We start from the raw sequence: 16,299 nt of genomic DNA on the forward strand, positions 1-16,299 counted from the left end.
GGATATTCAATTCGGAGGTCCTGCCTCTTAAATAAAACACCTTAGTGTTCAAAGGGGCTTCAAACCTATACAATAAAAAATAGCAACAAACATGGTGAAAAAATCTCTCTGCCCCATTTACAAATACTGTACATAATCTGTCCCCGTAGTTTTATGCCCCCCGCATAATTGAGCAAAATTTGATAATTTTTTGCATAATTTCTGAATATTTTCCTTTATCATTCTTTGTTAAAATTAACAGAATTGCATAATTTCACATTTTTGGGCTCAGTTTGGATAATTTCAGAATTTTTCTAGCATAAAACGACAGGGACAGCATAATTAAGCAGTCCAAAGTCAAAACTCTTAAAGGTGAGCAATTAACTTTGCTCAAAGTTCAATCATGTGCCATTTGTCCAGTGCATTTGTGTAGTCTCTGAGAGACATACCGCAGACGATGCCTCTCATGTCAAATCCGGAGCTGTTTTATAGAAGAGTATCAAGACTCAAATACCCACAAGTCAGAAGTCTGTAGGCTTTCACAGAGCTCTTTAACAGGAATGCATCATTAAATTATTGACCGAGCTGTCACCACAATCTCAATGCAGTCCCACGGAACCATGTCCCTGTGCATCAAGTCATTCATGCTGCTGACCCCACCTCAATCATCCAGTTCTTCTTCATCACTGAAATATGCATCTTTCTTGTACTTTTTCCTTTTGGAAGCAGATTCGTCCTCCTCCGCTGATATGTCACGTGCCATCATGGCTTGCTGCAGTCAAAAGAAAAGAGGCAATGTGACGGTGCAAAATATCATAACCTGATGATGAAAATGAAAGGTTTGTTTAAAACATTCCTTTACCATCCTCAAATTACTGGAGGAAGAAAGCCACTCACAGCTATCCTTTCAGAGAAATTTAGTCCAAAAGTTTTACAGCACTCGCAACACAATATGGTCATACACGTGCCAAAGATAAGAGGTGTTACAAGATAGTAACAACAACAACAAAGAAGAGGGAGATCAGGACGATAGATGTATGACAGGAAAGAATCAGAAAACCATACCAGAGCATCTGCAATCACTCTCATATAATGAATAAAAAAAACAACCCATTATAATATCTCCTTTAGTCAGAGAATTATTTCAACTTAAATCTCAATGGACATAAAACATGGTTCAGTCTGTAAAGAGGGTTCTGCTATTGTATACACCTCCATCTTATACAGATTGCCAATCATCATATTGTTTGAGCTGAGTTAACTTCTTACCATTTAGCTAGGAAACTCATAAACGCTAAAAATATGAGACTTTATATAGAAAATTCTTACACCACATTTATCATTGCAATAATGGCTCAGTGGCCACAACTTGTGGTAACAAAAGTATGTCAGAACATAGGTACCACCTCCAAATATATAAACTACATTTACACATAACACACAAAAACCATCAAGTAAAAACAAACTGCCTCTTTCAAAGTAAAGTTAAAGTGCTGAATTTATATATGCAGCCGAGTCCACAAAAAGAGAACTTCCTTGAACTAAATGTTGTTTGACTGCAAACAACTTTTTTCACAAAGGTACGGAAGGAAATAGCAGAAGTTTCCCAAAATATGTTACCTCCAAATACAATGTTGAAATACATGTAGCACCTCTGAAACACAATTCACAACCTCCATCCACACTTTATTTTGCCAGTTCTATAACAACAGTACAACATATCTAGTTTTCATGTTCAAATGTGTTTACATCACCATAAGCAACCCATCCCTCTTTCATTCCTTTTCTGCCAGTACAGTACAGGATAATCAGGTTTAGTTACAATCTAGTATCCAGGCCTGCATGTGTTCAACTGAAGACAGTTAATTATTCAACAATTCTTTTCTTCTAATGTGCACAGCGAAAGTCAACATAAGCAGAGGTAATGTTTCCTGGACATAATCTTTCCACAAAAGATTTATTTTAAACCATTGCTATACATAATGTTGTGAGTATTTTGAAGGAATGAGCAGTAAGGCGAAAGATGTATCCTCACCTGATACTGTATTGCAGCTGCCAAGGACTCATCTATGCCAGCAGTACTTGAGCTTGGTTCTTCATTTTCAGAGCTTTCCTCACTGACATAAAGACAAGTAAGTGAATATGTATAAGAATGCATTTACAATTTTATAAAGATATACCTGATCAATAGGAGACTTCTCAAGTTATTTATTATAAAAGGCAATCCATACACATGAGAACCAAATGGAACGGACAATGAAAATGCAAACAGCCAAACTATTAACCTCACCTGCCAAATCCAGTTTACAAAGAAAACAACAAAATGATAAAGGTTGGGAATATGATAGTCTCATAGTCTCATCAACACCCTCCTTACCCGCTCCATACCCGCCACCGCAAAAGCCAAAACTATGTTCTCCCCATCTTATTTTGATATAGAAATAACTGCTTTATTAAATCATACTGCTAATATCAGTGAGCTGCAGTATCAGTGATATGAAAAAAAACAGTGAGAGTATCTTTAAGACAGAACAATAATGTACTGGTACAACAACACTTTCTAATATCTATTTTAGTAGAATATTACAACAATCCTAGAGAGACTGTGCCAAGTGGAGGAGAACTTCAAAAACTCCTCAGTTATCCTAAGCTCAACAATGACTCTTTGGGGATTCGAACCATAACCACCTGCATCCCTGTCCACATGACACCAACTTAGCTCAGAACACATTTGCAATTGCATACTAAAATAAAAACATTATTCTGTATCTGTTTTACTGAGAGGCTGACCAGGTAAGGCAAAGAACATCAGTGGGTGGTTGGCGGGTGCTCTAGTGTGGTTTGCCTCTTCTTTCCTATAAAAAAATCTACCGTCCTTATCTCCCCTCCTTTTTTATGTTTGTTACTCTCTAGTAACACCTCTAATCGTCTGGCGCTCATATGACCTTATGCAGTTGCAAGCACCGTAAAACTTCTACGAAAATAAAAAAATATCATCCAAACACTACTTTAAAAAATCAAACTACTGGCACTTTGTGGCGTTAGATCAAGAAAGAAACTAAACCAAATAAATTATCTTGCCGATTCACAATAACAACAAAAAATCAGTAGTAACTAACAGTCCCACCAACCAAGAAGAGTCAAGGAGACAGCAGAAAAACAACTTAAACAGAACAACCAACTGGGGGGGGGGGGGGGGTTGAGCATAATTTTAAATTTAGGCCTATTTGGATTTGGGTAGAGCAAGCAAAGTTATCTACTGAAATGCCCAATATGGAAACTCAGATCAAATTGAATAACAACAAAATACAGGTGGGAAATGGTTATTCAAAAGTTGAAAAAAAAAGAGAAGTTGTTTCGGGGGTGGTATCAATCAAAATAATATTAATAACCAAAACCTTTACTATTTCCAGAACATGTCACAGCATGGTAGGAAAGCTCACATCATGAAAAAATCAGAATTAAAACTGATGGTTATACATAGCCAGCTCGTGTTAAGTTAAAACATTACACACCCTTCAATACTCCAGCTCATTCCCTCTTACCTGTTCGCGTCCTGCTCATCATCCTGATGTTTTCTCTTTTTCTTCTTTTTGGGGGGAGGTTCTCTTTCCCCTAGCAAGTTTTTTGGACATTTGTAACTTAAGTGGCCCTCCTCCTGATTTAAAAAAAAAAGAAAAGTATACCAGTAACTGGACAAAACAATTTATCTGCATCTCTAACATTATTTCAGCTTTGTAATGTAATGAATGTAACTAATTACCGGTACTTCTATTGTATCAAGGATAAGGAACTGCTTCATTTCTCTTATTGGACAACATTACATTACATTCTTGTATACATTTCCCTGCCTTGGAGAAGGACTTAGTACTTTTAGTACAACTATTGTTGTATTTTAAAATGCTGAAAACTAGAAAAGTTCAAGCATTATTTTTTTTAACCGTTTTTTAATTTTGAGAATTAAAATACAGAGAAAAAACTGTTGCACCATGAAAGCAGGCTCATGGATAGACCCGGTATTTATGTGGTATGTTCTTAGACGGAGACCACAAAATCAGCTTTACAAGAGAAGAACAATTTATAGTTATAGTCCTAATTACACCTCCGTTCTCTGCATGGATGTTCTGATCCCCCCCCCCCAAAAAAAAAAATTTTAAAAATCGGACTTTAAAAAAAAGTAAATGGGCACACTCAAAATTTTACTTTTGGGATCTGCTTTGCATATGCTTTGTCGGCAACCTGTGTCCAAGTCAGACTAACTACAAAGCATCATGATACCAATCATAACACAGCTAAAACCTGCTTCTTTTTTATTAGAAGAACAAGTAACCCAATACAGAGAAGAAAATATGTGAGGCAGCGTGGTGGAAACTGGCTCTCGTCAATTTTTGGGAGTATTGAGTTAATGGCATCATCTTAAAGCTTGTTCATTTGCCTTGCTTTCAATGAAAAAATTACCCATCCATCTTCAATAGCAATGGAGATATTTTAGATTGAAGGAGGTGGGGGTCACCTGGTTTAAGAGGTAAAATTAGCGAGAAAATGGCCGCCAAAGCTTGATAAATTCCAAAGAGTCCATGGAAACTGAAAATGTATATTTTTGTGCCTTTAATCAACGTTTTGGGTGAAATCCTCAAAGGAATGTGTTTGTAAATGGACATAAAGGTGTTGAGCCAAAAAATAAAAATTTGATAAAAATTGCAAAGCAGGGAGAAAACTGCTGTTTTCTTCGATTTCATTATTTTGACGAGAGCCTGATTCCACCACGCTACCTCACATATAGTCACAAATATTTCCTGGTAGCCCATACGCATCTTTCACTACTAGGTATTGGGATGGTGCAAAAGTTCACAAACTAGGACCAATAATGATAAATAATATGCAGCTGAGCATGACCATTATACTTACTCCACACTCATAACATCTAGATTTGTCAAGATATTCTCTACGGCGAATGAATTCAGGAGCCCGTCCATTGTCTTTGGCTATGCTACATGAGATGGTCCTCTCAAACATCTGGAAAAAAAAAAACGTAATGTCTTCAATTCAACCCTAAAACTAAATATGCAACTTCTAACTCAGTGTTATCTCAGTCCCTTCTCACTCAGTCAGTCTTCCTCACCAACTTACATGTCCACTTAACAACAGCATCGTCACACAAATATTCCTTAAATTGCTACCATGGAAGCCTTATTTCATTACAAATTGAACAAAGGGCAATGTAGCACAAATAATCTTGCATAGACACCCCTCAGTTACATTCGCCTAACTTACTACAATGCAATTTTGAAAATGAAAGGGCAAGGAAGTGAAGTGAAATTTTTAATAAGAGAATGAAAGCCTAAGGAGGGGATGGTAGTTCCAAATCTATTATCTATTTGTGGTGGCCGAATTTTGCTATTCAAAAGGCTTTTTAATGGCTGCATCAATCGACATGCGGTTTTCGCCAAAAGATTCTTTAACATATTCTCCAGATCATGACGCCCTTCGTTTTTTCAGTTTTCAGACAGTTTTGCTGGAAAAAGCTAAATTTCTTTGTTTCGCCGATCGTTTTTGTAGGCCGACGCTTCTGTCTCTGCAATTTTAGAAAATCCGGTGCGGAAGTGATATTTTGCGAGGCGCATTTTGTTTTGAGAGTATAGATCTAGATCTAGACCTTCTAATTTTTGGCATCTCTCAAGATTTATTGCTCCATTCAAGTAGAGTGTAAATAGAGTAGGCCAATGACGTTCAATTGATGTTAATGCACCGATCATTCCTTTCATCGAAAGGGGGCCCAGCTAGATGTGTGTTTGGACGTGTGAATGTGAGAAAGAAAAAATTACTGAAATGAATGACCTGAGGCCAATAGCCTTAACATCGGTAGTTATAAAATGTCTAGAAAAAATTGTGCTAAAAAGACTACGAACGTACATAGAACCCATCCAGGACCCTCTACAATTTGCATATCGTCACGGGAGAAGTGTGGAAGACGCCATTTTACTATTTCTTGACAACATATATAGACACTTAGACAAGCCTAAAACATACTGTAGGATCCTGTTTGTTGATTTTTCGTCAGCCTTTAATACTATCCAGCCAGCTATCCTTTTAAAGAAATTAGAAAACATAGGTGTTAACGTCAATTTAGTATCATGGATAGGCAATTTTCTTACCAACCAAACCCAGTATGTAAAATTAAAACATTCTTCATCGACATACATCACAACAAATACAGGGGCCCCTCAAGGATGTGTTTTGTCACCAGTTTTATTCACACTATACACGAACGATTGCCGAATAAACAACAGTAACATCAAGTTGATAAAATTTGCAGATGATTCAACTATAATTGGGCTAATTCAGGCTGACCATAACGAAACCGCTTACCGGAATTTTGTACTTAATTTTTCTGAATGGTGTGAAAATCATAAGCTGCTTTTAAATGTGAAAAAAACAAAAGAACTTGTCGTTGATTTTAGAATAAAGAAACTGCCCCTGCAGCCACTCAAAATGAAATGTGAAAACATCGAGCAAGTGTCAGACTATAAGTATTTGGGTGTTACAATAGACAACAAACTCAACTGGGGTGTCCACACTTCTCTCCTGCATAAAAAAGTGAACAAAAGACTTTTTCTAAGAAAGCTAAAATATTTTAAAGTTGATAAAACATTGATGTCCATGTTCTACCATTCAACCATAGAAAGTATGATCAACTTTTGTATAACAGCATGGGCCGGGAACACAAGACAACAAGATAAAATTAAATCGACTAATACGGCAAGCATGTAAAATTTCAACATCTTCATTCCCCTACTTGGATGAATTGTACATAACAGCTTGCACTAAGAAAATTAATTCCATCTTTTTAGACAACAAACATCCCTTGTTCCCTCAAATAAAAACATCAGTCAGAAGTAAAAGACCCATGCTTCTGGTCTGTAACAAAGAAAGATACAGAAGGTCATTTTTACCATCATCTATCAAAATGCTTCCATCTTAACCATCTTGTATAAGTATACTTACGACCTTAGAGCATGCATCAAAATAACATTGAGTGTGTATCTAGCTTACCATTATCTTTGTTTATATTGCTGCTCATTTATAATATTATGCATGTGATTGTAAACCTACTTGTGTGTGCATGTGTGTGCACGTGTGTACGTGTGTGTGTTTGTGTGTGTGTGTGTGAGAGTGTGTGCGTGTGTGTGTGTGTACTCGTGGTGGAACACCATACAAATGTGCCAGGATCTGGACAATAAAGATTTATCTTATCTTATCTTATCTTAATATATCAGTGTAAGAAAAATTATTGTAATGAGTCTTTTCCGAGGCAAAAAAAAAACAACCTCTTTGCCCATAATGGGAAACAAACCTGCAACATTTTAAGGTGTTTAACAGACTGCCTAACCAAAGGCTAGTGTCACCAGTCCTCATATGTGCCTTTTTTTTTTTCTAGCTGCTCTAGCTAAAAAATAATTTATCTTTCAAAAATACATCTTTTACTTTTTATAACAACAATCACAAACCTTTGTTTTATTAAGAGCTCTGACAGCTGTGTGTGCTCCATCTCTGTCCAAGAAGAGAACAAATGCCACTCCTTTGCTCTCTCTTGTATGCTTGTCTCTTAAAATCGTTATCCTGTGAAAAAGATGAACAGTGACAGTTACTCCTTAAGAAGTCTCAAAGGGGAAGAGACATCGTCACTGAGCTCTCATACAGCCAGTTTTTTTTTAACTTGCAAAACTGTTCAGTTTGGTTGTCTGTGATTGTACAGCACCTTTCTTCCGCCCAGATTGATTCTGATGCTGAACACTACGTAAACTGAGAAGAAGAAGAAGCCGCACGCTACGCAAAATCATCACTATTTTTCTAATCACGATCAGATGACGAGGCGGGCATCCCCCTTGCGAGGTCAATTCCATCGAATAACTACAGCCAAATTTCTATGGCCTATGGAGTTAGAGAGTGCCCTAAGATCTGGAAGGCTAATTGATTTACTTAGACATTAACCTATTTAAATCAAACACAAAAAAGGCAAAGGCGAGAGACGAGAAGTGTTTACTTATTTACTTAAACGGAGTGTCTACGTACACGGTAACCGGGCGCGTAGCCTCAGGGTCTACGTACACAGTAACCGGGCACATAGCCTCAGTGTCTACGTACACGGTAACCGGGTACCGGGCGTGTAGTCTCAATGTCACATACACGGTAACCAGGCGCATAGCCTCAATATCTACTTACACGGTAACCGGGCGTGTAGTCTCAATGTCATACACACGGTAACCGGGCGCGTAGCCTCAATATCTACGTACACGGTAACCTGGTACCGGGCGTGTAGTCTCAATGTCACACACACGGTAACCGGGCTCATGATTATTATAGCTAAAAACTTGAATTTTTTGCTACCTTGTTTTGTACTATGTCACACCCTTTGGTGCAGAAAAGCAAGCATTAGACCAAATACTATATAGCCTTTGGGTGTTGACCATTGCTATACCCCCTAAAGATGTACTTTTCCATGTTTGATTTTGACTGTCTTCTCTCTTCCATTAGTTTTAATATGTCCTGGGTCATTCATTTTTTATTTGCTCTTTTAGCTTTCATAATTGTTTTAAATCCAATGAGTATGTTGATTGTGTGGTTTGTGTGTGTTTAGAGACAGAGAGAATATCGTTGTGAGGCTATGGAGATCTTTGTTTATACAGTCCGTGCCGGCTTTAAGCACGCCGGCTTAAAGCACGTTTCGGACTCAAGCACGCTAAACGGCTCTTTCAGAATTTTTGCTATAAATAAATTACACGCCTTTAAGCACGGTTACTTCGGCTTCAAGCACGCTTCATTTACAAGACAGTCAATATTTTCATGATGACCCATTGAAGTTCGAACACAGTCTACACCGCAGCAGTGGAGTGTGTCAAGAGAAACACAAAAAAGTCAAGTAGTGATGGACACACACACTTACACGGGCGGAGAGGAAGGCAGATGCACACAGCCGCGCACGCGGACATAGGATCTAGCCTAGGCCTAGGGCAAAGCTACACACGACCAAAAAAAAATACAAAGAGAGTCAGGGAGATGAGAAAGGGAGGCTGGCTGCGATTTCACCTTTGACCCTCGCTATCCATTAATCCTGATTGTGTATCACGCATGAGGTGGGATGAAGGCGGTGGTATGAAGTATGAGTGGCACAGCGGGCAGTGGTACGCACAGGCAGTGTGTAGGCCTAGTGAGCTGTATCGTGACTGGCCATCTAAAATAAGTTTGCATTTCCCATTCGACCACAAAACAAAAACAAACAAGCGAACAAAAACTACCATGGCGGGTGTCTAAATATAACAGTGCACACTTTTGCGGGACCGCTATAGGCCTACTTACAAACAAAGGGAAATAGCACATGAAATTTTCTACATGAAAATCTCTGGATTATATCTACTTCGCACTCAAGCACGCTTCGGCTTTAAGCACGCAAAGCTTTCTCCCGACGACCGTGCTTAAAGCCGGCATGGACTGTATATAATATAACTACATATATATGTGCAAAGTCATAGTCAAGTCTACTTCTGACAAACTCAACCAATAAAGCTATCCTCATATCGTTTTATCCAATGTGTATGTTGTGTGATTCGTGTGTGTGTAACATGCTATGTGTATTAATTTATATATAGAGAGGCTATTCACACGTGTGCATGATGTGTGTGTGTGTGTGTGTGTGTGTCTCTCTCTCTCTTTCTCTGTGTTTATGTATTTTTGAGTGTGATGGTAAGTGTGGTGTGTGTAAAGATAGTATTAGTGGGTGGTTGGTGGGTCCTCTGGTGTGGTCTGTTCCTTCTCTCCTATTCAACATCTATCATCCTTATCTTTCTCTTCCTTCTTTTTGTGTTTGTTACTCTCTTGTAACGTGTTCACTAACAACTCTAATCTTCGGCACTTACATGAACTTATTGCGTTGCAAGTGCTAACTCTTATGAAAACAAAAGATAGTTTTAGGTATGAACAGGGCGCTTTGGCGGCAAGCGTAAGTGTATGCGTGGTACTGAAGCTCGATCTACTTTCGCTACCACCCAGAAATTTGCCGGTAGCAGTCTGATTAACGCAACATTTGTAACGTACAGGTTGTGCATTACAAACGTTGTGTCGCCATGAAAATAAATCATTGTCCTGTGCTTTCACTTGCGGAAAAAAAAGAAAGTTATACAAGCGTCTTGTCGGGCTCGCCACCGTGACCGGTCAGTGAACCTGTAGCCTACCTTCGCATCACATTGTGAGTGCCAGTGATCGTTGGGGTCACCAAAGTTCATTCAAAGTGTGCGCTGCGCGAAGTATAGGGCTCCAGAATGGGGGTATTATTGATTTTTTTTTTTAAGGCCGCATATTCGGACTCGAGTCCGAACAAAAAAAATTCTTATTCGGACTCGAGTCCGAATATGAAAAAATGTCATTCGGACTCGGGTCCGGAAAAAAGGAAGTGTCTTCTTTCTATATATAGTTCTAACGTTCAGTGCTTCCAATTTTCCGACATTTTTTAGTCCCCCCCCCCCCCACACCTTTTCTGCCGATCCGATGCCCGCCGCCTCATTGATACGCCCCCCCCCACGTTTCCCACTTTCTTTGTTGTAGAAAAAGGTGAAATTGAAGATTAGCAGACCACCTGGCACCTGCATATTATGAGCTGTTTATCCAGAAAAAGTTGTGTTGCTGTGTAGAGCTGAGCATACGGCAACTTTTGATTCCATAGACCACGCACAATTCAGTACGTAGATCTACGTCAAGACTAGCTTATTATTGTAATAATGATCAGTTGCCGGGGGGAAAAAGACTGACGCGTATGCGACGTTCAACGCCCGGACCGATAGTGCCCCACCCCCCTCCCCGACACGCACACAGACACACGTGTGCAGGCCGCCCATCCGACACCGACACACGCTAACGAGCCATCTTTAATTGCTTCTGATGACCTCTTGACAAATAAACATTTATTAGAAGCGCTATAACTTTTCAGGCCGGCCTCAAATTCATCATAAGATTAAAACTCGGCTCCTGCACAAAACGCCTTTTTGCCTGAAGTGATCCCGTTCTCTACCCAGCCTGAGGCGAGTCACGAGTGAGGCAGGATAGGAAGCCGGAGTCACGAGTCACAGGAAGTTGGAAGTGATGTCATGCTGGACAAGAATCAGAGTCCGAATAACATTTTTTCATATTCGGACTCGAGTCCGAATTAATCACTTCGTTTTTTTAAAGGTACAGTCGGGAGGAAGGGTGGGGTTGAAGGCAACACCGGATGATAAAAACTGAACTTGGAAGCAAATTTTAGTATTTAAAATTTTGATTATTGCTACTAGAGCTTCCTGCTAAGAAAACAGTGCATTGGTGCAAGCCCTGAGTGGAATTGGGATCCGTCATACTCATACTTAGGAAGCCGTGTTTTTTAACCAAAAGGTCCGCGTTTCATTGGATGGGTGATAGTACGTTTGTTTCATTGTCCTTTGTTTTAAGAGAGAAGTGTACGACCTCATCAAAAGTGCATACTTTTTAAAATTCTCTCTCGCTCTTTCTCTCCCTCTCTCTGTTTTCTGAGTCTCGTTCTCTCTCTCTCATGATAGTATTACGTATTGTAAACATCTAAATCTAGATCTAGATCTAGATCTAGAGTCAAACCGCATCACCGCGCACCTTGTTGGGTGCGCAACCCCCGGTCTCCTGCTTTGTTTTGGATAAGAACAGCGAAAACGAGGTTACTTTATGTGAGCATGCGCAGTAACAACTAAATTGCACTTTCGTTTTGGAGGTTCCTGTCTACACACGTGATTCTACGGTGTCAGTAAGTTTTGCCCCTTCATATTGATTGTTTTCGTAATCGGAGTCGGTGAATTACTAAGCGCTTGAGTGGTCGATTATTTAGCTCTTCTGGTTAATCTAGCTCTTATGTATCGTAGAATGTACACTAAAATCGAGCCCAAACGATCGCAGGCTGCTTCTGAATGCCTGGAACATGCCCGATGGGGTTGCGCACTGAAGCGGACCAAATTTGCCCCGTCCGTTTTGGTGCGCAATATCGGCTTTTGACATTTGGCATTGACAGTGTGGCTTCTTGTAGCCTTAGTTGTTTCACTTATTTCTTTAGGACCTGCGTTGCGCACTGAAACAGACTGTTTTCTTTCCTTTTGGATGCTTTATATTGCCAATGGAAGATGATCAGAATGTATTAATGTCAAAATTAATCAATATATATGGAAATGGGATATGGACATGGTTGTCATTTAATCCCCAAAATGACCAATTTCTTCTTTTCACGTCTTCTTCTTTTTCTTTTTTGTTCTTTTCCTTTAAGTTTAAGAATACTATTCTTGGTCTAGTCTAATTCTTGTTTTCTTCTTTCCCCTTCTTGTGTCCACAGCACCTTTTCTTTCTTATCAATTATCAAAACAACACAGTGTAAGGAAATCTCCCATAAACCACTGAATATGGCCCAACCAAATAAAAATTACTCTCAAGAAATAATAGAGGAAGCAGTGAAGCTGGTCCGGTCCAAGAGTATGACACTATATGGTGCTTCAAAAACGTTTAAAATCCCCCTCTCCACTTTGGGTGACAAGGTGCGGGGGAGAAGGGCCGTCAAGCCTCAAGTTCATAAGCTGCTCACTGACGAGGAGGAGGAGAGATTGGTCATGTGGATCAAAGTTCATGCCCAACGGTCAATGGGGCGCACCCACGAAGACGTGCGGCAAAAGGTGAAGGAAATATTAGACCTGCGAGGAGCGTCAGTAAGGAGAGAAGATGGCCTTCCTGGTAAGGACTGGGTGACCAACTTCAAAAAACGTCACCCAGGACTTAGCCTCCGATCCCCTCAAGCTCTTGGCAAGGAGCGAGCCCTAGTGCAGGAGAAGGACATTAGGGACTGGTTCTCCGAAATGAAGAAATATCTCGACTCTCGAGACCCAGCCCTCCTCAAAAGCCCAGATAGAATCTTCAATGCAGATGAGACTGGTTTCATGGCATGAAGCATGTGTATAACATCTGCAATAACACGAAGAATCAGATAACAGTGTTGGCATGTGCATCAGCTGCTGGGGAATACGTGAATCCCCTGCTGGTTTTTCCGAGGAAAAGAATGCCCTCAGCCAACTTCCTTGCTGGCTTCAAGGACGCGTTCATGCAGCTATCAAGCAATGGATGGGTGAACGTTACCATCTTCCACACCTTCATAAAGGATGTATTTATACCATTCATCGCGGAAAAGCCAAAGCCAGTCGTCCTTTTCGTCGATGGACACACAAGTCACAACAGTGACATTGGCACGCTCGAGATGTGTGAGGAACATGGCATCATACTCTATGGCCTTCTTCCTCATGCCTCTCACATAATTCAGCCTCTAGACCTATCGGTATTCGGTTCCATGAAGGCAAGATGGTCGGTGGTGGTGAAGCAGCACCTGGAGGAGACAGGGGAGACGCCATCAGCGGCCAATTTTTCGCACCTGTTGAAAAAAGTGTGGGAGCATTGTGCCAGGCCAGAAGCCAGCCTGAAAGGTTTCAGACGTTCAGGCATCTTTCCTTTTAACCCAGAGAGCCCTCTGACAAGTGGCAAAATGGAGGCCAGTAGGAGTTTCTTCTCCAGCCCTGAAGGTACCTCAGCAACTCCTGATATCCCTCAACAAACTCAAACACCACCAAGAGCCTTGCCTCCACCGTCAACAACCCCTTCATTGTCATCAGCATCCACTTCAGGACTGCACAAATACTTTTCACTAATACCACGGGCCTCTCCACCTCCACCAGCAACGACTCCACCTCCACCAGCAGCGACTCCACCACCACCAGCAGCGACTCCACCTCCACCAGCAGCGACTCCACCACCACCAGCAGCATCACCGACACCTCTTGCTGCTCTTCCATCTCTAGCACCAGCGACTCCATCTCCAGTACCTACTCTCCAACCACAACCAGCTACCCAAGCCACTCCTCTACCACTAGCACAGTCAACATCCCAAGCCACCTCTGCAGCTACTGCCCTCCCTCAGGTGGCTACAACCAAGCTCGATGCCGTCAGTTCCCTTCTGCGCCTGTCCTCCATGTTAGGCATCATCAGATGTGAAAGCTACCTGGATATGCTGAAGGAAAGAAAGACGTCAGAGGACAAAGAATTTCAAGAATTTCAGAGGACACTGGTGGCAGCAGGTGTACTCGAGGTTCAAGACCAGGGCATCCCAGCCTCATCTGTTCCCTCCAGACGCAAAAGCTTGGATGACCTGTTTGCCCCACCCCAACTCCCAAAGAACAAGAGGGGCACAGCTTCCAAAAAGAACTCCTCATTGACCATGGCCTTCAGTTCAGATCAGTACAGGAACTTCTTACAAGGAAAGGAAGACAAGGCCAGGATGGAGAAAGAGATGAAAGAGAGAAGGAAGAAAGATCGAGAGGAAGCAAAAGCAAGAAAAGAGCAAGAGAAGAAGGAGCGTCAGGAAAAAGCTAGAGTTGAGCGAGAGAGAAAGATACAAGAGAAAAAGGAAACACAGGAGAGGAAGCAGTTGGAGCGACTGCTAAATAGTAATAAAAAGAGAGGAAGGGAAAGTAGCAGTGAAGAAGAAGAAGAAGGCATGGTTTTGGAAAGTGATGATGATGTGGAACTTGGTGTTGAGGAGAGCAGATGCAAGCAGTGCAACAAGGAGGAAGGTGACAGCAGATGGATTCAGTGTGACCTGTGTGATGCCTGGTTTCACTTTACCTGCTCCGGCTTGCCATCCGATGCTACTATGAATGAAGACTTTTATTGTAAAAACTGTGTTGGTGGAGTTCGTGGAAACTGAGACAATGGATACTTTTTATTTCATGTAAACAGGAAGCCAGCTGTATTTATGTGAGTTGACTCTATGTTGTGTATGTCACTGCCTAATATGATAGATGTGTTTGTGTGTGTGTGGCTTTGATTTAGCATTAATTTTAATATTGTTTTATGACATTTGTCCTATATTATTACAAAATGTATTCACCAAGGTGAAAACTAGTCTGAATTGGTCCATATTTCTTCTTTGTTAATCCACCAAACCGTATACATGGTACTATTGCGCACTCAACCAGACGATATGTTGCACCCAAACAGAAACCTTGCGCACCAAACCAGACACACGGTACCAAACAAACACCACCACAACATAGGAATTTTAAACTGCTGGGTTTTGTATGATAGCTACACCGTATAGAGGAGGTTTTTTTAACTCTTCTGGCTGGTGAAAAAATCATGAAGATCCACCAGTAACTTCCGGAGATATCAACAAAAGATCGCTTATGGTATATCGCACCCCAGGATCTACTCTAGATCTATATTTTAGCTTTCTGTTCCAGATTCGCAGATTTTCAGTGTCACTGCATTTTGCCCTCCCTTAGGAAAGATGACAGGGGGTAGATTGGGATCATTTTGGGGATTACATTCCACTCACAACACACAAAAAGCGGAGTGAAAAAGGTCAAGCTCATGTCATGACGAGAGCGAAGCAGTTACCGTGCACCTAGCTCAACCCCCCCCCCCCCCCCCCCACGAAACAAAATTCCCGGTTACCGTGTTCGTAGATATATCATAATGAGAGGCGCCCGGAGGCTACGCGCCCGGTTACCGTGTATGTGACATTGAGATAACATGCCCGGTTATCATATGTATACTATACTAGACACTGAGACTGAACTGAGGCTAGCGTATCCGGTTACCGTGTACGTAGACACTTACTTACTGAGGCCAGACTGAGGCGTCTGAGGCTATGAGCCCGGTTACCGTGTACATCTAGACCCTGAGGCTACGCGCCCGGTAAACGTTACGTAGACACTCCTTTACTCAAAAGACTTACTTCACAACTTTCCCATACTTTTCAAATATTTTGTGAAGATCATTATTCGTCAATGAAAACGGCAAATTGGAAACATAAACAGTGCTTTTGCTTGGAGCTAGCTTTCCACTCATGATGGCGACAAAAATGTTAAAATTAACTCAAAAGAGCGGTGTACCATGTGTACACGCGCCACAGTAGCCTACGTATTTTATTTTGTGTTGTTATTAGAAACAAGTGTCCACCAGCGTCCCGTGCAAAAAACTGTTGAGCTGCATGCATTGCATGCTGAAAGCTGAATGAATGCGCAATGAGTGAATACTGCCGACTGTGTTACTGCTATGTAGATCATTACAAAAACAATTTCCACGGACTAGATTTGAGTTGCCAGATTGCCAGTTAACTTCTTCGTAAAGCTGCCAGGCAAAAATAATAATGTTCCACTGACGAATGGCAGACCTCTGTCGACTTATAGCGTGACACCTGCCTGATAGCCTAATGTACTCGAAATAAAATAGGCTAAT

General features: G+C 41.0%; 1 protein-coding gene across 2 annotated transcripts; it reads right to left on the reverse strand.

The window, feature by feature from the left end:
* Positions 1–296: 296 nt before the first annotated feature.
* LOC101857619 (zinc finger CCHC-type and RNA-binding motif-containing protein 1) lies at positions 297–16,119 on the reverse strand. 2 transcript variants are annotated; one of them, XM_005090356.3, is made up of 6 exons: positions 15,797–16,119; positions 7,488–7,599; positions 4,888–4,995; positions 3,525–3,637; positions 2,015–2,096; positions 297–751 (listed from the first exon to the last, which is right to left on the reverse strand). In XM_005090356.3, the coding sequence occupies exons 1-6, from the start codon at positions 15,907–15,909 to the stop codon at positions 641–643; spliced, it is 639 nt and encodes a 212-aa protein (XP_005090413.1). In that variant the 5' UTR covers positions 15,910–16,119; the 3' UTR covers positions 297–640. The 2 variants fall into 2 exon arrangements, with proteins under 2 accessions (XP_005090413.1, XP_005090414.1); XM_005090357.3 differs by having other exon boundaries at positions 15,683–15,807.
* Positions 16,120–16,299: the final 180 nt, after the last annotated feature.

This window comes from Aplysia californica, unplaced genomic scaffold (assembly GCF_000002075.1).
Source record: "Aplysia californica isolate F4 #8 unplaced genomic scaffold, AplCal3.0 scaffold00016, whole genome shotgun sequence".
In the NCBI taxonomy this organism is placed as follows: Eukaryota; Metazoa; Mollusca; class Gastropoda; order Aplysiida; family Aplysiidae; genus Aplysia; species Aplysia californica.